Source organism: Oratosquilla oratoria, chromosome 15 (assembly GCF_046742065.1).
Source record: "Oratosquilla oratoria isolate Oo_2021 chromosome 15, ASM4674206v1, whole genome shotgun sequence".
Lineage (NCBI taxonomy): Eukaryota > Metazoa > Arthropoda > Malacostraca > Stomatopoda > Squillidae > Oratosquilla > Oratosquilla oratoria.
Window position 1 is genome coordinate 58,151,448 of NC_134791.1, and position 23,835 is coordinate 58,175,282.

At 35.5% G+C, this 23,835-nt stretch overlaps 1 protein-coding gene across 7 annotated transcripts in view; it reads right to left on the reverse strand.

Moving 5' to 3' along the window:
• Window positions 1-2,836: 2,836 nt before the first annotated feature.
• Window positions 2,837-23,835, reverse strand: part of Atet (ABC transporter expressed in trachea) — a 115,926-nt gene continuing 94,927 nt past the window's right edge. For all 7 annotated transcript variants that reach the window (XM_076198938.1, XM_076198937.1, XM_076198941.1 and 4 more), the window contains 5 exons: window positions 20,162-20,330; window positions 14,591-14,691; window positions 14,292-14,447; window positions 11,900-12,018; window positions 2,837-6,333 (listed from right to left, as the gene is read on the reverse strand). In XM_076198938.1, coding sequence (XP_076055053.1) covers window positions 6,108-6,333; window positions 11,900-12,018; window positions 14,292-14,447; window positions 14,591-14,691; window positions 20,162-20,330 — 771 coding nt within the window. In that variant the 3' untranslated portion in view covers window positions 2,837-6,107. The remainder of the gene's footprint in view (window positions 6,334-11,899; window positions 12,019-14,291; window positions 14,448-14,590; window positions 14,692-20,161; window positions 20,331-23,835) is intronic.

The window sequence follows — 23,835 nt, forward strand, 5'->3', positions numbered from 1 at the left end:
TTGGAGAAACCTTCAACCTACTAAGGTCAATGAAAGTGGCATTTGACAATTTGGGTGAGGAAATTATTAAAAAAAATATTAGTTGCACTATTAAGACCAAAACTAGCATGCAGTAACACTATGGACACCCAGTATTAAAAAGAATATAAAGAAATTAGAAAGAATACAAAGAGCAACAACAAAGTTGGCACCAACTCTCTCCAAATTAACATACAAACAAAGACTGTCCAAATTGGAACTACCAACTTTGGAACAAAGAAGAGCAAGAGAAGATCTACTATTTATAGAATTATGAAAGGAATGGAAATCCTAGATAGAGATGATTTATTAAAATGGGACAATGGAAAAACAAGAGGACATGAAAAGAAACTCAAAAAGGATAACTATAGAAGAGGTCTGAAAAAAAAAAAGATAGATTCCCACATAGAGTGGTGGATACCTGGAATAAATTAGATTAGGAAACAGTGTGTGCAAACACTTCAAGATTTGAAAAAAAAAACTTGATGCTGAAAGATACAAAGACACGTCACCATGAGCATATCTCCCTTCCCGTATGATACAACTAGGTAAATGTCTGGGAGGAGCCAAGAAGAGAGGGAGGCTGGGGTGGTGAATGAGAATGGAGTATGTGGGTATGAAATGCCTGGGAGTGGATTTATGCCTTTGACTTTGGCTACCTCCCTTGTATGGGGGAAAAAGCCCTTGATATATGTATGTACATAAATATATATATATATATATATATATATATATATATATATATATATATATATATATATATATATATATATGTGTGTATATATATATATATATATATATGTACATATATATATATATATATATATATATATATATATATATATGTATATATATTCATATATATATATGTATGTATATATATGTATATATCTATGCATATATATATATATATATATATATATATATGTATATATAAGTATATATATATATATATATACACATGTATATATACAAACTATAATGATAATATTAATGGCTGGCAAAGACCCTATGCACACCCATAGATTTCATTGGGAAGAAATATTGGACTGCTGTTTTTGTGGAATTTATGTTGGACTGCTTCTATATCACTGTTGTGAATAGCTGTGGAGTTGTGATTTTGTAAGCAAATGTATTGACACTCAATACATTCATTCATTCATCTTTATAGCCATTCATCACAACATCTACACAAGTGACCTCCCAGTTTTATAGATGAAAATACATGAATGTCATTTTACTTCCTTGTGCACATTCAGCAAGGTAAATCCAAATATATTCTACTCAATACTAGAAACAAATGTATTATGTATCAAAATGCATAACTTTTGGTGGAATTTACCATTTGTACAAGGTACCTTTCAGCAGCATAACTGTTTCTTATTGGTCAAAACAAAATTTGTGAAATATTGTATTGAAGACAACTAGTACTTTTGAAATATTTTGAAAATACCCTAATAGTTCATACTTGATTAAACTCTCATTCAGCCAATTTCCTTTAGATTTAGCTGATACGGCTTCCTTTGTAAATTTCTAATACAGGTACTCCTCGTTTAATGACCTACTCGGTTAATGACAACTCGGAGTAACGACGGGCTTTATGACATTTGTTTAACGTAAATCTCCCGACGTTATGACGTCGTGTACGATAATTAAGTTGGCTGAGGCAAATTTGTATGATGTTATAAATGAACTTGTACGGTGGATATTACCTGTGAGGTAAAGTGTTCTGAAGCTTAGGTCTACATTACCATCCTGCAAGCTGAAAAAACTACCTGGGGTACAGTATATACCGGTAGTGGTAAATTTTTAGTTTCGACCAAGGGCGCAATATAGCAATAGAAAATTAATTATTAATTTTGTAAATTATAATGTATCAACGTAATATGCAATTTTGTGAGCGGAAAAAAAAGGTGCTAAAACAAATTTCGTAAGTAACGAAGTCATGTCGGACGAATGGTACACCATGTTTGTTATGATAGATGCCGATGTCGAAGAAATGAAAGGATAAATTCGTCTAACCTAAACTAAACTAACCTAACCTGTGTTTGATAAATCATTACCTGCAAATTAAATGTCATCCGGCTCGTCCTTGTTGTCGTCGTCGTGAGAGACGTTGGCAGACGACTTCGTTCATTAGCATATTTTCTTGTAGCATGGTATTTTTTACTTTCATTTCCGCCCACAAAATTGCATATTACGTTGATACATTTTAATTTACAAGATTAATAATTAAATTTCTATTGCTATATTGCGCCCATGGTCGAAACTAAAAAAATACCCCGGTATTCAATATGGAATGTCAGCATACATAGATTTGGTCATATACAGTAATTTCAGGAACCTAACCACCGTAAATAAACAGTAAATAAAGCTTTAATGTACTGTATAAAAGAGGGAAAATACACGAAAATAAAGATACATGTATTGCTGGACATTGTACATACAGTACATGTACGTATATGTATACACTTTCGCTTAACGACCAATTCGGTTAACGACGGCGCGCTGGTCCCAATTGTCGTCATTCAACGAGGAGTACCTGTATATCTTTCTATTCTGGTGAATGCTTCTACTTCTCTCATCCTACAGCAGTTCCTTCAGCACCTATCCTGTCCATCCACTATCTCCTTCAACATATCTTCATTTGTTTGCACATACATAGTGATGTAAGCACAATAGTATTTAGACAAACTTAGGAGTGAGTGTATCTGCCTGGTAGTTGGTAAATCTTGTTTTCAATATCTTAAGATTTTGGTGTCATGTGTAATAATTAGACATTTTGGTGCTACATAAATCTCTATAAAGAAAACAAAAGTTGAGTATGTAGTAATTTTATGGAAAAAAATAATTCCAAGATTGTATTCACTATTTGTACCTGTCCATAATGTAATTTTAATAATATATCAGTTCACTGCTTTTGTTTCTTGTGATTATTTCCAAATACTGATTTGAATATCACAATTTTTCTCTGCCTGATAATGAATAATTTGCAAAGGAGGCCTACTGATCAAATTACAGTGATAATTTGAATATATAATGATTTTTAGATTCTGATATATTCATTCAAACTGTGATAGGTATGAATACTATAACTACATCACAGCAAAGGATAAACCTCACAAACGTCATGTAGCTAATTCATATACAAATGAGAAGGACGTTTCTGTGCCGGAGGTATGATAATCACAATAAAAAATAAAATTATCATAATGCTAAAGCTAATGCTCTTGCTTAGTTTCTGCTAACTGTACAATGCCTTCCTACCTGTACATGGTTTTCTGCTGATTGTAATAAATTAAATAAGTAAATCTTCTTCCATAACTGCTCATTTCATCAGTTTTTATTTAATGTTAAGACTTTAGAATTCAATGAGAAATCACTGACTGACCATAAAAATGCTCATGTTATGAAATATTTAATGGCAGCCTTCTTTGGTAATACTATTTAATCAGTCTGAGTCAACCTTGATAGCTAAAAAGTAAAATAAAGATAGCTAAGGGTGTCCTTGTGGCCAAATAGAGAAACAGGCTTCACATTTTTGGCAGTTTTGAAATGTTCCTGCATAACATGAACATTCTTTACAACCCAAGCACTATAGCTAAATGTATGTGGTTTTCTTCATAAAAATGTAAATTTTAGGAAATATGTAGACAATGCTGAAATTAAACCTATGAGCAGTAGCTCAACTTTTAGTTGTACAGTAGTAGTAGTAGCTGTAGTGGTAATACAAGTTACAATAGTAGTAGCAGCAGCAGTAGTAGTAGTAGTAGTAGTAGTAGTATAGTACAGTAATAAAGTATTGGAGGTAGTTGTAGCCGTAGTAGTAGTAGCAGCAAAAGTAATAGCAGTAGTAGTAGTAATAGTAGAAATAGTAGTAGTAGTAGTGGTAGTCATAGCAGAAGTTGTAGTAGTAGCAATAGTAGTAGTAGTAGTAGTTGTTGTAGTAGTAGTAATAGTAGAAGTAGTTGTTGTTGTAGTAGCAGTAGTAGTAGTAGTAGAAGCAGCAGCATTAGTGGAATGGATTTAACACCATTGAGAAGAAAATATCAATGTAGTATGCAAATGTTAATAGATGTAGAGGTGAAGGATGTAGAAAGTATGGCAGTAGTAGAGATAGTAATAGCACTTTCAGAATGTGACAGTGCACATGATAATAGCAATGATAATATAGTTACTAGAAAGAGAAAGGGAAGTATTAGAGAGTACAGAGGAAACAGTAGGCAATTGTGAGATAAGTTATAATAGCAATAGAAGTTGTAGTATTTGTAGAACTAGTAATGGTACAGAACTATCAATCAGCTACAGGATAACTACATAATTTTAATTAAAGATCACCTGTATGTGTTTCACATGGTCTGGCCTTGAAGACCAACAAACCAGAAAGTTATACAAAATATTCATCAGTAATATTGAGTTTGTTAACCACCTCACCAATTTTTATTTTTTATTTTTTATTTTTTTTTACCAACTTCCTTCTCACCCTAAATCCTAGACATAAGACATTGGTCAAAGTGATAATATGGGTCAGCCCAGAAAAAATAATTGTCCTATTCCAATTTCAGAAAGATTTGCTCCTTCCCCTAATTATGTGAAAAAATGATCTAATATAAGTCTTTACATAAGATGACAATTATGATGGGTAACAATTACATTCATCATAACAGTAGAGAAATCATGAAGATGAAAAGTTAGATGAGGCTGATACAAACTTTATCCATTACTTATTCTATGGTGCCCATATTTAGACATTTTGACAGACAAGTTTTTCCCACTGAAACTGGCTTTGATTGGGTTTCACTTAAAAAGATTTAGTACTAAATATGGATAAATTATGCATGAATAGGTCTGGTTAGATAAAACCAAGTTGTATTTGGATACCAGATTGAGTTAGGCTAGTCTATGATAGGCAAGATTATAGGTAGGTATTAATTATCAGTCCCCCTTTCAAAGTTCTCTTATTTAGTCAGTGTTACAACTTCCAATTTATATTAGCTATTTCCAATCATTGAAAGATTTTATATAAGCATTACTGACTGAGCTTATCTGGAGTAATGCATATCTATCAAGGTTTTATTCATCATTGAAATTATTCTAGATTTTCCTTACTGACAAAAACTTGAGTTTTTTTCCTGCAAACTTGCCCCACTGCATGACCATCTTGCAGTTACTTGTCTTGACTGCCCATTTAGGAACTATATGTCTAATTATGGTTGTGTAGGAATGTTTATGCATGAAACTTGCTTTCCATAATCATGTTCAGAATTGGTCTGTACACAAACAATTACCAGGTCCACACAGAATGTGAAAGAATTTTGTTTTTTCAATGTACACTTAGAAAAGTTATTAACTGTATTTTCCTCCCACTGTTTAATTTTCATAGCACTTTCAGTGTTCACATGTTTTCATAAAATGGGTGTTGTACACCTCATACTTTGGAATTCAACTAGTAGAGATATTCTACCACTTATTTTTTGTATGGTATACTTTCAATCTCACCAGAGCACAATAACACACATATCTTTTATTCTTTATACACACTTTGCACTCATACTAAGGATTCCTTTATAACTTCTCTGTGATATCTTATTGTTTTATGGAATGTTATCAAGTATGAATATTTTGTGTGAGATTATGTTTTTGCTTTGGCCACCTTTTCCATACTATTACTTTATCATTTTTTTAATAGAAGGAAGAGTCCAAAAGCATCACAGAGAGAACCCAAAAGTTCAATATTTATCAGTTCATTTTTCTGTGTTATCATTTCTTGAAAATTTCAAGATTCTAGTTGAATATTTTTCCTGCCACTGTAAAACAAGTATAGGTAAAAACTGTCTAAAGTCACACCTTAAGTTTTCACATTCACATGGTGTGGTTTTTCTCTCTTATTCCCAAACTGTACAGAAAAATTCATTTTCCATGAGAACAGATATATCTTAGTTTATCCCAACAAATTCAGGTCACCAAATATAAGGTTTTCCATGACTTTGTGGCTAACATTACAAGTTTCTGTACTCATTGTTTATCCAAGTACAAAATATATATTTTTTTCAAAACTTGCACATACATTTCAAGTACAGAAACAAATATTAACGTTCCGCTTTTAACTTCCACCTTAACACAAAATATCCAATGGTCCTCAAGATAACAAAAAATGCACACAAGACCACAAAATCAATCCAAAATTCTGCCCCCAAGATGTCCATTTCTTCGAGAAATTTCTTTGGTGACTTGTAGTGGCAGTATGCTACAGAACAGTGGAGTGGCTTTCGGTCAAAGCCATATATAGAAAGCAGTGTGCCTTCAAATCCATACCTGAAATAGAAAAAATTATTAGAAATTGGAAGATTTTTTTCCTAGAATGATAAATCATACGAAAATCAACTAAAACATATTAATCTGTTTTCCCTAAAAAAATGTAGACTCAGAGGTGACTTGATACAGGTCTTTAAGATTTTAAAGGGAATTGACAACATCAAAAGTGACCAAATTTTCACACTGAATGAGAATCAGACAGGAAACAATGGTCTCAAACTGTCTGGAAATAGATTCAATTTGGAAGTACGTAGAAGCAACTTTGCCAACCGTGTAGTTAATGAATGGAATAAACTTCCTGCACAGGTAGTGCAATGTAGTTCAGTTCGAAGCTTTAAGAATCATTTAGATAAACACCTAAGCAAGATGCTGTAATGATTATAATTTATTTTGTAGTATTTGTTTTTGTTTTGTTATCATTTGTCTGTCTAATTTTCATTTACTATTAGTTATATGTCAATTTATTATTATTTACTATTTACCTGTTTGTTTATTATTTAACTATAACTATGCATTTATTAATGTATTTTATTTGTTATTTACATTATTATAGTTTTTACTTATTATTTTATTATTATGATTTTTTTCACATCCGACCTAGATATGGACCAAAAGGTCTCCTGTCAGCATGCTCCGCCTTTGTAATCCTTTGTAATATAAGAAAAATGATAGAGTGATAAATGGGAAGGTGAGGAGGAGAGCAGAAATGAAAAGGGAACAGAGAGATAGAACTGATAAAAGAATAAGTGAACATGATGGGAAGCCTTAGAATGAGATGGATGAATGGAGTGAAGGGGGCTTTGAAAAAGGGGTAATGTCTGTTGAGCAGGGAAGTGAGAATGGATGTGAAGGGACAATGAAATGATGCAGCCTGAAAGGATTTTTCTTCATCTCTATTTGCACATGAGGGGATGAGGAGGGAAGGACCCAAAGTGAATGAAGCAGTGGGACACTTGTGGATGTGCTGTGTCTTGAAGCATTACTTCTGACCCAGGCAATGGGCGGGAGACAGTGATGACTTTTTCCATGAGCAGCTAAGATAAATGGGAAACAAATGGGTAAGGGTTAGGAGCGGGATGTGTGTGTGTGTATTTCATACTTAGACTCAAATTCATGTATGGCTCCACCTTAATCTATATCTTTGATTTTTTCTAATTATCATATTTAGATATGAACTCATGTATTGTTTGAGCTTGAGTTATATCACGTTAGATATTCCATATATTTATACATCTATACGGAAAATTGTATTTCTTCACATCCTGTTGACATGTGGTCTTTCGTAATTTACTTCCATGACCTCTTAAAGCCCTCTCATCTTTAATCAGATCTCATTTGTCAGTGCAATCTATCCCCTTTAGTGATCTGAATACTTTAATCCTGTCACCTCCTTCTTGTTGATCTTTCAAAGTTGATAGACCCAGTACTTTTAGTCTTTCCTCATATGGTTTATCTGCCAAGCTGGGGACCAGTTTGGTTGCTGCCCTTTGTATTCTCTCGATCTTGCTTGTATCCTTCACTCTATGTGGGTAACATACAACTGATGCCTATTTCACTCTTGGACATATCAGGGTTTCAATGAGTCTTTTCATCATCTTTTCATCCATATAATGGAATGCCACTTTAATCTTCTGCAGTAGTCCATATATCTCTCCCATAATCCTGCTGATATGTCTGTCAAATGACAGGTTGTTTTTTATCAAGACTCCTAAGTCTTTCTCCTCTTTTGCTTTTGTAATGTGTTCACTCCCCAAAAAATAGTTTAAGGATGGCCTTCTGCCACTATTGCCCATTTCCAATACTTTGCATTTTTTTTGTATGGAACTTCATTTCCCATTCTTGGCTCCATACAAATATAGTAGATAGATCTTTTTGCAATATTCTACTGTCCTCATAATTTTTCACTTTTCTCATGACTTTTGCATCATCTACAAACATGTTGGCATAGCTTGTTGTTCTTTCCATCTTATCATTAACATAGACAATAAACATTATTTGTGTAAGCACCTTCAAAAAGCCTTTAATACATTCTAGCAGTTTGCCTTTCAGTCCTCCAATATGCTACAATTTACACCAAGTTGACCATGAGGAACTTTATCAAATGCCCTCTCTAGGTCCAGGTATGTGCAGTCCACCCATCCCTTTCTTTCTTGCAGCACATCAATCACTCTTGAGTAAAAGCTTAAAAGGTTCAATACACATAACCTTCCAGATCTGAAGCCAAACTGACTGTCTGTCAGAATGTTCATCTTTTCAAGATATTTGGTCCATCAATCTTTCACAATCCTTTCACATAATTTCACTATTGTGCTGGTTAGTGATACTGGCCTATAATTTAGTGGTGTTTCCTTGTTTCCACCTTTGTGAATTGGCACCACATTTGTCCTTTTCCAATTAAGTGGCACAATGCCTTCTTTCACTGAACATATAGTAAGACTGTGGAACTTGTCTGATAGTTGTCCTTACATTCTTTGAGTATCCAGTATGAGATCCTGTTAGGTCCTGAATCATTTGTCACATCCAGTGATCCAAGGAGATTGAATGTGTGTGTGTGTTATTACCTAATTGTAGTATACAGGAAAAGGAGCAATGCTTGTTGAGTTCCATTCCTTATTTTCTATTTATTTACACTACCTAGCCTCAAATTCATGTACGGTTCCAACTTAATTTATATCCTTGACTTCTGATTATCATATATAGATTTGAATTCATGTATTGTTTGAGCTTGGGCTATATCACTTCCTGAGATATTCCAGGTATTTATGCATCTGTATAGAAAACTGCATTTCTCCACATTCTTTGTGTGTGGGTGTGTGTATTTACCTTGTTGTATTATACGGGAAGGGAGCTATGCTTGTAGTGACCTGTCTTTGTATCTTACAGCATCAAGTTTGTTTTTAAATTCTTGTATAGTATTTACACACACTGTTGCCTCATCTGATTTATTCCAGATATCCACCACTCTGTGGGAAGCTATTCTTTTTCAGATCTCTTCTATAACTATCCTTTTGTTTCTTTTCATGTCCTCTTGTTTTTTCTTGTCCCACTTTAACAAATCATCTCTATCAAGGACTTCCATTCCTTTCATAATTCTATAAATAGTCAGTAGATCTCTTTCTCTTCTTTGTTCCAGGGTTGGTAGTTCGAATTTGGACAATCTGTGTTTGTATGTCAATTTGGAGAGTGTTGGTGCCATCTTTGTCATTGCTCTTTGTATCTTTTCTAATTTCTTTATATTCTTTTTAGTACTGGGTGTCTATAGTGTTGCAGCATACTCCAATCTTGGTCTTATTAGTGTAACTAATATTTTCTTTACCATTTCCTCATCCAAATAGTTAAAAGCCACTTTCATCGACCTTAGTAAGTTGAAGGTTTCTCCAATTATTTTATTGAAATGTTTGTCGGGTGACATGTCTTTGCTGATAATTATTCCTAGGTCCCTTTCTGAGTTCACTTTTTTGACTTCTTCATCAATTTTATACTTCCTTGATATTCTATTTTTACTTTTTCCAAATTCCATTATACTACATTTCTTGATGTTAAATTTCACTTTCCACTTTTGACTCCATTCCCAGAATTTATCCAGATCTTTCTGTAGTGATTCACAATCTTCCTCTGTACTTACTTTCTTTAGTATTTTTGCATCATCTGCGAAGAAGTTCATATAACATTCTACACCTTCATCCATGTCATATATATATATATATATATATATATATATATATATATATATATATAATATATATATATATATAATATATATATATATAATATATATATGGCAAACATGATTGGAGCCAATATTGAACCTTGCGGGTCATCACTTATCATTTCTTTACAGGTCTCTAATTACTACCCTCATTTTTCTCTCAATCAAGAAGTCTTCCATCCATTTAAATCATTTTCCTTTAATATCACCTATTGATTCCATTTTTCTTATTAGTTTATTGTGTGGTACTTTATCACGTGCTTTTTGTAGATCTAGAAAAGGACAATCTGCCCATCCTTTCCTTTCTTGTATTATTTCTATTAGTCTTGAGTAGAAGCAAATCAAGTTTGTGGTATATGATCTTCCTTGTCTAAATCCAAATTGTGTCAGATGTCTGGAAAGAGCTCCACTGTGCTAGGCAGCACTTCGTCACTAGGATATTTTGGAACAACACTAGTTTTATATACAAACAAGAAAGGAATTGTGAAAATCGAGTGAATGAAATGGAGTAATCTTTATACAAGTTAGAGCTAAATACTTAAAATGGAAGAAGATAAAAGTGTAAAAAGGAAAAACGAACTGACAAAGAGATGTCTGGATGTGAGTAGGGTGGAATTGCCACTTGGGAGTAATTTCCAAATGATCATGTATGAATGAAACCCCCAAATCTTACCAAAGGTTTGACAATTACACTTTTTCTGGTTTCACAAGAGAGGGTGGAATTTTAGGTAGAGGTGGTAGAAAGGGATAGAGAACCTAGGTACAAAAATATTTTGAGAAACAGGGATATTACTGATTTGTTAGATGAAATAATTAAATTGAAAAGTGAGCACAGGGCAATGTACAGAGAAATAGCTCATCTAAAAAAAAGCTAATGAAGAGACCAACAAGGAGCTTGATGAACTGAAAAAGGAATTGAATATGATCAGAAATGAGAGTGAAAGAATGAAAAATGAGGATATAAACAAAAACGAGGCCTTAGAAAAAGAAGTGAAAGAGCAAATACAGGCAGTGTCCGAGAAATAACAAAACAATGGAAAGTGGAAAAAGAAAATCAAAAGTTAAATTTCAAAGAAATAGTACAAGTGAAAGAAAATGCCAAAGAAACGGTAATCAAAGTAATTAAGGAAAAAGAAAATTTGGTCAGAGACACAGTGGAGAAAAAAGTACATTGTAGTTTATGGTATTAGAGAAAAACATAATGTACCTAAATATCAAAGAGAAAAAGATGACAAAGATTGCTAAAACAATTCTGAAGGAGAAACAAGAAGATGCACAGGATATGGGCAAAGAAACTGAGGAAGTGCATAGAATGGAAAAATACTCTAAAGAAAAACAATATAGGCCGTTAAGAATAAGACTGAAGTCTGAAATAATAGCAGTACTAAAACAACAAAGCTAGCAAATAGTGAAAATTACAAAAATGTATGGATAAAAACAGAAATGAGTGATGAAGAAAAAGAGAAAGAAAAGGCACTTAGAAATGAAGCAAATGAAAAAAAAACGGAGACTGAGAAGAACTATCATTTTTTTTTTTTTTTCTTTTTTTTTAGTGCTGGACCTGAGGCTGAGAAAATGGTTGATCAAAAAAAGGAAACATAATAGACAGAAAAGGATGAGAAAGGAAAACATTAAAAATAGCTTATACCAATATTCTGAAAAAAAAACTTTAGTGAGAACATATACTTCAAGTTATATTCAAAATCATCATATCTTTCTACAGAGTACATCTCTTTAAAAGCATCATTTCTGTTTACAAAATTGAGGTTAGCCCCCTCCAAAGTGTCATTTACATTTATAATGAAAAAGAGGATATTGTCTTAATTTTTCTTTTCTAGTAAATATGAGGTTACTTACCTTACATATGATATATAAGTTATCCATCGTAGATATATAGGTATTGTGGAAAAGTTGACAAAGAATCCTGAGAATAAAAGTACTGGTATGGATGTGATTGGACCCAAGAACACGGCACCCTGGAAGAAATGTCATAATCTAAGCATATTCATATATACATACACATATCAATGGCTTTTTTTTCCATTTACAAGGGAGGTAGCCAAACTTAAAGGCATAAATCCACTACAACCCATTTCATCCCTTAAGGCCTGAAAATTCTTTTGAGCTAAATAAACGTATCTGACATACATTAGAAATTTTTTTAAGCCCTGATATGGTGTTAAAAAAAAAAAAAAAAGATTAACTGAAATAACTTTATCATTCTTCATCAAAGTTAAGAACTGTCTGGTATTAGTCCAAACCATTTTCAAAAGTTATTTTACACCTGAAAGGATCAAACCCTTTTGGGCCCAAGGATTTCTTCAAATTTGATCAAATCAAATGATATTACCACAACAATTCTTAAAAAAAAATCTCAACAGTATATTAGCACCAGGGCTAATTTAAATTTTCATAGTAATTTCACTTTATTCGATCAGTCCACACATCAAAGACCAGACATTGAAGATAAATAAGAAAATAGATACAGTATATTAAAATCAGTAGCATGCATGGGCTTTGGAAGAAAACTAATCATGATCTACAAACAGTTCATGAGAATTACACTTGACTATACTTGTACACATGGTTCCCAACCATCAAGAAAACAAAAGTAAACATCCTAAAACTATATTAAATAAGGTAATGAGAATAATAACAGTATGCACCAAAACCACTCCAATAAAATATCTGCATACAGAAACCAAAATTCCTCCCATAGATCACATAAAAATGTTCACTCATTTCATGAGAATTACACTTGACTATACATGTACAAATGGTTCCCAACAATCAAGAAAACAAAAATAAACACCCTAAAACTGTATTAAATAAGGTAATGAGAATAATAACAGTATGCACCAAAACCACTCCAATAAAATATCTGCATACAGAGACCAAAATTCCTCCCCTAGAACACATAAAAATGATAGGTATGGGGGTTTATCATACAATGAATTAGTGGGTGTAAACTAGTTCTAGCTGTTGGGCCCTGTTGTTTCTAGCCCAAGCAATGTGGCAGTGAACAGATATGACCCATCATCCATGAGATGCTAATATGGAAAGGAAAACAAATTGGTTTTCGATGGGTGTATGTTTTAACTTGACCATCCACTTATGAAGGTGAAAAGGCCTTTGCTGTTACAAATTATGATTACTGTTGAGCAATATCACAATACTGTTATATGTAACTGTTTTTATGAAAGAGAAATTGCAGTGAAAAAGACATAAAAAATATTTAAGTCAAAAGGCCACTAGATTTTCATGTTGTAGATATCTGCATTTACCTAGTTGTAGGTAAATACAGACATTTGCATCATTCATCATTACAGTACTGAATATTTGGCCAGGAAAACTGAAGTTAACTTTTCTATCTCCTTATTTGTTTAAGCAGAAAATCTCTACAGAAATGAGGAAAGGGGAGAAGGGAAGGATATGCTACTGAGTCTATGTGAGTTCTTCAGAAGAACAAAGGAAGTCCAAGAGACAGACATACGGAAAAGGGTAACAAAGGAAATGGCAGAGTGGTTAAGAGAAAAGTGGGAGGTACTGCCTAATAAGAGTATGTATGTCAGGAAATGAGTAATAGAGAGATCTTAGGCCTGTTCCAGGGACCAAGTGTCAACACCTTAGAGCCACATCCTCCACATTGAGGTGATATATAGGCCAAATTTCTTTCAAGGTGAAAACACAAACTTTCACCACCCAACACTTCCACCACACAATAACAATACAGTGAGTCCTCCTTATATGGTAATTCTTTATCCGGTAAATTCATAGTTATGGTATTTGGTAATTACTACCCTCAATTCTATTCATGGTGAGAAAAATTCACAGATACGGTATCCGCTCATGTTTTGAAGAGGAAAGAGCAGGGAAAAGGTATGTCTGCCATATCCTATTATTACATGTTATAATGGGTTTGGTATACGGTAATTTCAATTTGCAGTAAGGTTTTCAGGAACGCATATGTACCGTATAATGAGGACTTACTGTAATATCAAGACTGGGCACCATGAGGCAGATCTTAATTATGTAAAATATTAAGGTAAGAGCAAAAATAATCCTATATATTTCTTCTGAATAAAGACTTATACCATTCTAATTACTGTTACATAAGACCTTCACATTAATTTTTGGCCAAAATTATCAAGATTCTCTGTTGCTATTGCTAGCACATCTGTCCAAGCTTTACCCTCTTGATGATTAATATAACATGAATAGATATGGTCTTTGCAGATTTGATACCCACCTGTATGTTCATGGCAGCTCCGATGGCAAGGCCTAGACTTTGTGCAACCAGAGATGTCATTATGGCCATAACTGTGAACATGAAGAACCTTTGTGCTTCAAGAGGCTGGTCTGTCATGAAGTAGACAAGTAGCACATATAACAGTGGGTATATCACCTGCACAAGAAAAGAGAGAATGATTAAAACCTTAGGTGATAAGCATCTATTGCTCTTCAGAAAACTACTGAGACTTCCAATGTTTGATATCTAAGCATATTTACTGTACAGCTTATGCATTTTAGAAATATCGTACAACATACCTGGAATGGCATATCTGCCATTGTTTTGGCCAAATAATAAGACTTGAGGGAGTACCAATAGTTCAGATGCTCCCTGATGAACACATTCATCTCCAGTGGGACTGTAAACAGCAAAATATACTTTAATCATACTATCACATAGAATGCAGAGGCAATGGATGAATAGGAATTGATTAATGAGTTGTTTAAGAAGATACAAGAATTAAAGATATTCTGTATATATAGGTATCATTGCAAAATGTTAAAAGTGTATGGTTGATATTTTTGAATGGAAGGAATGGAATATAAATTACAATAATAAGGGGTTAATACATATCTAATTCTTAGACTACTTCAGTCATTCCTTCATCCAGTACCCTTTTATTCACCATATGAATTTCATTATCATCATCACTGTACTTCCTTTAGTTATTTAGTTATTTTTTTGTTTTATCTTCAGACCCCATATCCACAATTTCCCAACAGGAGATCAACAATAATTGGTGGCTTGATCTCTATAAGACGCAAAATGCCTGGTTAATTTACTATCAGGTAATCTAACCTGGCTGTTAGTAAAATATCTACCTTGGTACCTGCAACTTTTAGTTTCTGTACATCAATTCCTGTACTGATTGTTCTTTATTTCAATACAATTTCCTTAGTTTCGGATGTGAAAATCTCCAGGAAAACTTGCTCCATCCTTTTATTATTTCATGGCAACATTGACAGGGTCTTGTATTTTCACTCATCCCTCCTTAGTTTTATCTCTCTTGAATTCGCTCTTATCTGCTAGCTTCCACATCCTATTGATTACCTTATTTGCTGTGGCTTGTCCACTGAACTTGATTTTTAATGGACATGCCCATTCCCCCCCCCTTCAATTGACCTAGCCTAAACATCTCTACCTGATCATGTGCATTAGAGTCACTTCCCATAACTATTGTTGTAATTTCTCTATCAATTCAAAGTTCTTCTTGCCCATTATATAATACAGCTCTTTCCATCCTGGGACTGTAGCATTTTCTTTCCTCTACCATTATAGTCTATATATCTAACAACTATTTCCCTGTATTTTAGCACCTTCGCCCCTTCTTTTTCCACATTGTCCTGTTCATATTTTGATGGTTTTATGCAGATTTTTTTTTCTCTCTTTCTCTTTCTGGGTCTGCAGAGCTTGTACCCTCTCAGACCTCAACCTTGAAAGTGGTACGGAACAATTCGTGTACATGGGTTGTTTCCTTGATGCTACTGTTATTACCAGGGGCACCCTGATTTCCGGGGATGAGGGAACCGTTAACCACAGGTGGCATTGGGGGGGGTATGTACCCAAGAAACTGAGAGTTGCCTCAGAAGGGGAGACAGTGAGGTGATGCCACACCTGCTGCAGTGAGTGGCGGGCTGAGTCCCAAATAAAGAATGGCTGTGGTTCTACACTCTTGCAAATGGTGGTGGAGGCACTGTTGTACCTTGTCCCCACAGATTTTGCAGTGTTCATGATTATCTCTTCCCACACATAGCACTTGCCACCCACAGCAATATCCTAGGCAGATACTGTGTATGGTAGATTCCACCCTTCTACCCAGAGACAGATAAACTGCCTTGTACCTAGTGATGAGATAGTATCACAGCGCTGATTTTCAAAGTATGATATTGGCTGCTGTGGTTGGCCCTGGCCATTAATCTAACCATCTTGATGGTGACACCCTTGATCTGTGTGGTCATGGATGCCAGTGTGATTTTGCTGAACCTCATAACTGCCTCGGCAGCAGGGTCCACAATAGTGTTCTCTGGAATCCTGATGACCTTATGGCTTCAAGGAACATGGATCACAACCATGCCAGGTCGCAATCAGCCTTCCTTTCCATCCAAGTGGAAAAGATGAAAGCTGGCACAGAGATCACCACAGGAGAGGAGGGACATAATCTGGATAAGGGCCGTCTAGACTTTAAAGCACATTGCCAAACCAATTCCTGAAGTTTGAAGGCGTAGATTGCCTTCACCACATGGGACCTCTGGGAGTGACCAGTGGGGTCTCCTTTGGCTTCTGGGGTACTCAGGAGGGAGGGCTTCACTTCACTCTCCCTTGGGCTGGTCAAAAGTCGGACGAGAAGACAGGAAGAAAGCCACTCCACTCATAGGCAAAGGGAGGTGTAAAGGTCAATAAATAAACCGAGAAGACAAAATCCCCCAGCTAGTGTATTGAAGCCCATTGTCCACCCAAAAAAATGAAAATGTGGGACATGGTCTGGAGACAAGCAAAAAGACAGTTATCAAGCTCAGAAATGATACCATCACAAGAAGAGGTGTGGAACATTTGAATGCTGCTTCTCTTATCCATGTATTTGTTGATTTATTCTATCAGACTTTTGCAAGGGTCAATGCGTCCCACTAATGAGGGAGGGGCAACATTAGGTCACACTCGCAGATAAAATGTAACCCTGCAAGTGTGACCTAATGTCGCCCCTCCCTCAATAGTTGGATGCATTGACCCTTGCGACCTGATCTACTGCTTTCCAGGGGGTAAATGTCCTCTACTCTTATATAAAATATCCATGTTCCTCCTTCATGTATATATAAACTATGTATTTCTATTCAACTATGTACTTTTTGCACTGAAGATGTAATATACAAAAGTGCTTTGTTTCATTAGTTTCTTTTTCCAAGTGGTCTACTTTGCATAAGTAAACACACATACCTGTGTTCTTATTAGCATATATATATGTATATATATATATATATATATATATATATATATACATATATATATATATATATATATATATATATATATATATATATATATATATATATCAGGGGGACCAGACATCCTGTACTTAGAACATTTGTCCTGTGTCCCATATCGACCTCTCTCTGGGGTGCGTTTTGTCCTGTATTTTCAAGATTTTAAACACTTGGCATGAAAATTTGAGAAAAATTTGCATTTTACAGGTACATTAATTCAAAACCAACAATATCTGAGTGAAATTTTATATCTATGAGCACCGAGCAGATCTGGCAACACGGGGGGGGGATCAGTCAGTCTCAATGAGGATCACATTGGAGCTGCGAGCTTATTTTGTATGCTTCACATAGCCGGTACACATTGTCCATATACCTCTCCAGTTTAGGTGTCCCATATTCTAGTTTTCAAAATCTGGTCACCCTGATTTATACATATATATATATATATGTACATATATATATGTGTACATATATATATATGTGTGTATATATATATATATATATATATATATATATACATACCAAGGCTTTTTCCCCCTTACAAGGGAGGTAGCCAAAAAGGAAAAGGCATAAAATCATTCCCACCCATTCCATCCTTGAATACACTCCACACCCCTCCACCCTCCCTCTTATCTTAGCACCTCCTGGATGACGGGTCATCCCTGCACCTTGTCCACTGCCTTGGGTCAGAAGCAGTGTCGCAAGACAGCACATCCACAGCAAGGCCACTTCATTAAATCGGCGACCCCTCCTCTCCGTCCTCCCATGTATAAAAGGAGAGAATGGGGAGAAATCCCTTCGGGCTGCGTCAAATTTTGCTCACACATACTACCTCACCCCCATCCCCCCGCCCATTCCACCTCATGCATCATAACATCATCCATATACAACCATTCTCCATTCACCCCTGTCCTCTGTCCTCTCCCATCCTTCCTCAACAGACATTCCCCTCTTCCTCAAAGCCCCCTTCACCCCATCCATCCACCTCATCCTAGGACGTCCCCTCATGTTCACTCCCTCCACATCTGCCTTCCATACCTCTTTTACTAGTCTTTCTTCACTCATTCTTCCCATGTGTCCAAACCATCCTAATATTCTTTCATCAACCCTATCTCCCAACTCCCTTTCCACCCCTGTTCTCCTCACCCCCTCATTTCTCACTCTATCTAGCCTAGTAACCCCCATCACACTTCTCAGACACCTCATCTCAAACACATTCAAACTCCTCTCTTCCTCTCTTATGTTCCATGTTTCTGCCCCATACAGTGCTGTTGGCACAATCACTCCTTCATACAGTCTCCTCTTAGCATCCATTTCCAAATGTCTATTCCTCATTACACTCTTTAATCCACCAGGGCATTTACTTGCTTCTCTCAATCTACATTCTACCTCCACCATCACTCCACCTTTTCCTACCACATTTGCACCCAAGTATCTAAAACTATCCACTTCCTCCAGTCGCTCTCCCTTAATGCTCACTTCCAGTCTACTGCCACTTTCACCCCTTGTACATTTCATCACCTTACTTTTACCCACATTTATCTTCAACTTTCTTCTTTCACACACTCTCCCAAACTCTGTCACTAACTTCCTCAATCCCTCCTCCGATCCTACCACAAGCGCAGTGTCGCCCGCAAACAACAGCTGGCTCACCCCCACTTTTCTCCATTTTCTTTAACCATCTCCAGTCCCTAACCCACTACCCTTGCATTTACCTCTCTTACTACCCCATCCATGTATAAGTTGAACAGCCAGGGCGACATAACGCATCCTTGACGAAGTCCCACCTTTACCTCGAACCACTCACTCCATTTCTAATCCTGACACAAGCTCTACTACCCTCATAAAAACTCTTGACAGTTCCTAGAAGCTTTCCTCCTATCCCATGTATCCGCAAAACCTCCCACAGTGTCTTTCTGTCTACCCTGTCGTAAGCCTTTTCCAGATCCATAAAAGCCCCAAAAAACATACTTCCCCTTTCCTATAGCTTTCTCACATATCTGTCTTACCACAAAAATCTGATCTACACAACCTCTACCCGTCCTAAATCCACACTGTTCCTCACCAATTACTCCCTGTTCCTCTCCTAATCCTCTCAATCAAGATCCTCCCATAAGCCTTCGCAACTACACTTAACAAGCTAATCCCTCTGAAACTACTACATTCACACTTGTCCCCTTTTCCCTTGTAAAGTGGAACTATACAGGCACTCCTCCAGTCCTCCGGCACTCTACCCTCTCTCCAGCAAACATTAAATAACCTCACCAACCAGTCCACCATCACTGTACCTCCTTTTTTTTTTTTTTTTTTTTTTTTTTTTTTTTTTTTTTTTTTTTTTTTTTTTTGTTTTTTTTTTTTGTTTTTTGTTTTTTAGACATTCTGCAGGTAAGGCACCTGGTCTGGATGGAAGCCATGCAGAATGTCTAATATATATATATATATATATATATATATATATATAAATGTATATATATACATATATATATGTATATAATATCATATATATATGTATATATGTATATACATATATATATATATATATATATATATATATATATACATATATATGAGGGGGCTATTTCCACAATGAAATGTAGACATAACTTTATAATATATAAATTATATAACGAAATAGCACATGATAACAAAAGAAACCATGAAAAATCTGAACCGGAATATAGTATAAGTTTCAGGTGACTTTCTTTAACTGATAGGGTTCAGACCTCCCCACTGTTCCCACAAGGCCTACTCCTCCATCTTTCTTTAAGATATCCTACATTTTCCCATGTGAACTGTATTTTCACCCGATAAAAAAAAATCCCAAAGCTTGAGAAAACAGTAGGAACTTACATGTGAGTATGGTTGGCATCATTGCTGTAAACATGAGGAAGAGCATACAGAAGAATAGGCAACCTGAATTGTTGAAAACCTTGCTAGCTTCATTGCCAATATTATAGTATAGTAGGCCGATGAGTAGTCCGATGATTGAGTGTGAGAATAGTCGCATTTTGGTCAGCATCTGTTGTGAAGATATTCTAAATTATTTCAGTTGTCATGCATGATAACGGTGTTATGAAATTCATGATGGTTTAAAGAAATTTTACTTCACAATTATAATGAATAGTGTGACTCATACATAAAATTTGGCATAGATATATTTTTGCACTTACAATATAAGCAATCTTCGTGCCCTAGTTACAACAGAAAAATTGCCGAGTAGGAAACTACGAAGTAGAGTGCAAATCTCTAATTATAATCCTATTTATACCCATCAATTGATCCCCTTTGTACAAGACAACAGACCATATAAAATATCATTTAGACATGTATGTTAGCATATGTAGCGGTTGTAATGTAATCATAGGTACACATGGTTATAAATTTATATAATATGATGTGGCATCGACGTATTGGCGTATGTTGCTTGCTGCGCTGGAGGATCCGCAGATGTAAATACGCGGTTTATAAATTATGGTACATTATATTAAATTGCATTGTATTATAACCCCTACAAAGGCTAATGCAGTAGCTTCTAATTCGTGAAAGGAATTCGAAGTTTGAGAAGGGTTTTGAACTTGGGAGAAAGGATGAGCTGGAAAATAATCATATTTTTGCATTGTGAACTTCGGTGAAAAAACATCTCGTACTGGAACACATTCAATGCCAGATATAGATCCCCAAGATGTTATTTTATTCATTTGCGTATTTATTCATTTATATATTTATCTATTTATCTTTATTATGTATGTATTTACTCATTAATTTATTTATTTATTCATATATTTATTTATTAATTTATAAACTTGTCTATTTCTTTATTACAGGTTTCGATTTAGTAGTGTTGATATCGGAGGATAAATGTTTAAATTTACCGCGAGATGCAACACGAGATACTGATGTGGAGTGACAATATATTGGTATCCATGTTTCTTTTTAGATATTCTTTTTTAACTATGACCTGATTTTTTCAACCTAGGAAGTAACTGGGCACAAATGGTTCAAGATAATCTCTATCTCATCTAATTTAGCACTTTATTTTAGATATTTTATTCTAAATAGAGCCAGACAAATTTATGGAACCAAGGGGGGAATTCTAGGTACATCAAAATGCATTTGGGGTGTAATTTGACGTATGTGAATCACTAACCCCGTATGGTAAGTATTTCCTAAATAGAGGTTTCTAATTCATGTGAGCTTGAAATTCAGAGTAAATTTCAACAATGATTCAGCTTACTCATGGTAGTGTAGCTTCAAAAGAAGAAGCATCAGCACAGCTATTCATATCACTGTGCCTCGAGCTTCTGTGATTAAGAACCAGCGACCACGAGGTAGCTATACTCTGTGCTCTCTAGGAGTTCGTTCAGGGTATAGAATAGCCATTTTGCCAAATCAACCTTTGTATATGCCTTTCTCTTGTTTCCCATTTATGTCTTATTTATTTTTCATATATAACAAAGGAAACTATAGTACAATGAGTAACTCTTTTTTAGGATTTTCAAAACGATTTGGAGAAATTATATGACACGTGGCACAGCGTTTTTTCCCCTTGTGTCACGCCGAGGTATTATAGGTGAGATAGGTGGGGTGGGGTGGATAATCGATGCTATATTCCTAAAGTGATACTTATTGTACTATACAGCTTCCTTTACTATACACAGAATAAAGAAAAATCAAATAACACACAGAGAGAAAGGCATGTACTAAGGTTGATTTGGTAAAATGTCTATACTATTTCCATTATCTCGTGACCCACAAGGTGTCTGCCGTGTTGTCACGCACTGAATCAAAACATTCACCATATACCGGAAGCTGTCTACTACCCCGAGTATGTTAACATGAGATATTCTAAATGCATATTGATTTTTTCATTAAATTGTAGGTGATATGAGTAATTGTTATACATGTAAAGAAAAGAAGAGACTTGTTAAACGATGTGGCATCTCAGGTCAGGCGACGTTGCTCCGGCTCCCGACCTAGGAATTTCCGTGGGGTTGGGGGTGGTGTAGTAATTACATAGAGAAGCTGAGTGCGGGTCTTTGGGCCGTTTGCAGTCTCCAATTATATTGGTCATACATGCAAATATAAAGAAAACGGTGTCTCCCCCGTTTTCTTTGGAGATGGATTTAAACGTGACAACGTTGCTGGTTTTGCCGGTCACATCCTATGGGTCACCAGATAATGGGAGAAGTACAGTAGTAAATCACGACATATGCCACAACCTGAACGGACTCCTTAGAGCGAAACAGTTTCCGGTCCATCCTGGAAACCTCTCTGGAGAGTCAATTGTCTGCTCTGTTTGTGCAATTCTGTTTCCGTGTCACTAGATAACAGCAGTAGCAAAAGGAGGAAAGGAACAACCGTTAGTTGTCGGTTTTCCATATGTAAAGTTGAAATAAATGACTTGAAGCTAATGGAGGATGATCTTGTGGTTATTAACCTTTTAATGCAAGGACCCAAAATCTTGTCCAGATCGACCATGGCGACCCATACTTTCGTAAACATTTAAATTTCAAAATAATTACAGATGTTGAGAAGATTTCTCATCAATTAAATCGTCTATGTCTCTACAATGTGACGTTAACGATTTAGGTATCCTAATGCAGTATAATTACTTATAATGTTATTTTTAATAGGAATATTAAATCCTTGGCGACCCATTCAAATGGCCTGACGACCCAACTTTCGGTCGAGACTCTGGGGTTAAGAACCACGGATTTTAAAAGACCTAGAGGCGCGCATGGAGCCTGATTCCCTTTGTGGGTATACAACAAGGTCAAATATGTTTCACCCTTTCGGCATTGTGGCATATTTCAAAAGTATTTATGTGACCATAAATATACAGCAAGTGAAAATGTGCCTTGATGACGGAGAGAGCTGGAGAAGAATTTGCGACGACCTGTTCCATGTGAGGCAAGGTCGGATTTATTTGTGGTTGGTATCACTAACATATATATATATATATATATATATATATATATATATATATATATATATATATATATATATATATATGTGAATAATTCGCTAGTGGACAGCGACATCAATCATACAATCCATGACCGTCGCGCAGAGGATACGAACCACTGCCTATAGACCCAAGAGAGTCCACAGCACCCGCCTTTAACCACACGACCACAGACGATCTAAAAGTGTACTAACTCGTAATCTAACTGATTACCGAGATTGGAGAGGTTGCTAACTGCCACCCATATAACCCCCTTTTTACAATACACCTAATCGCACCAGTGGGAATGGTAAGGACTAGATCGAATCCCCCTCACGCTTCGCCATCGTAACTACGTGAAGCGTGAGGGGGATTCGATCTAGTCCTTACCATTCCCACTGGTGCGATTAGGTGTATTGTAAAAAGGGGGTTATATGGGTGGCAGTTAGCAACCTCCCCAATCTCGGTAATCAGTTAGATTACGAGTTAGTACACTTTTAGATCGTCTGTGGTCGTGTGGTTAAAGGCGGGTGCTGTGGACTCTCTTGGGTCTATAGGCAGTGGTTCGTATCCTCTGCGC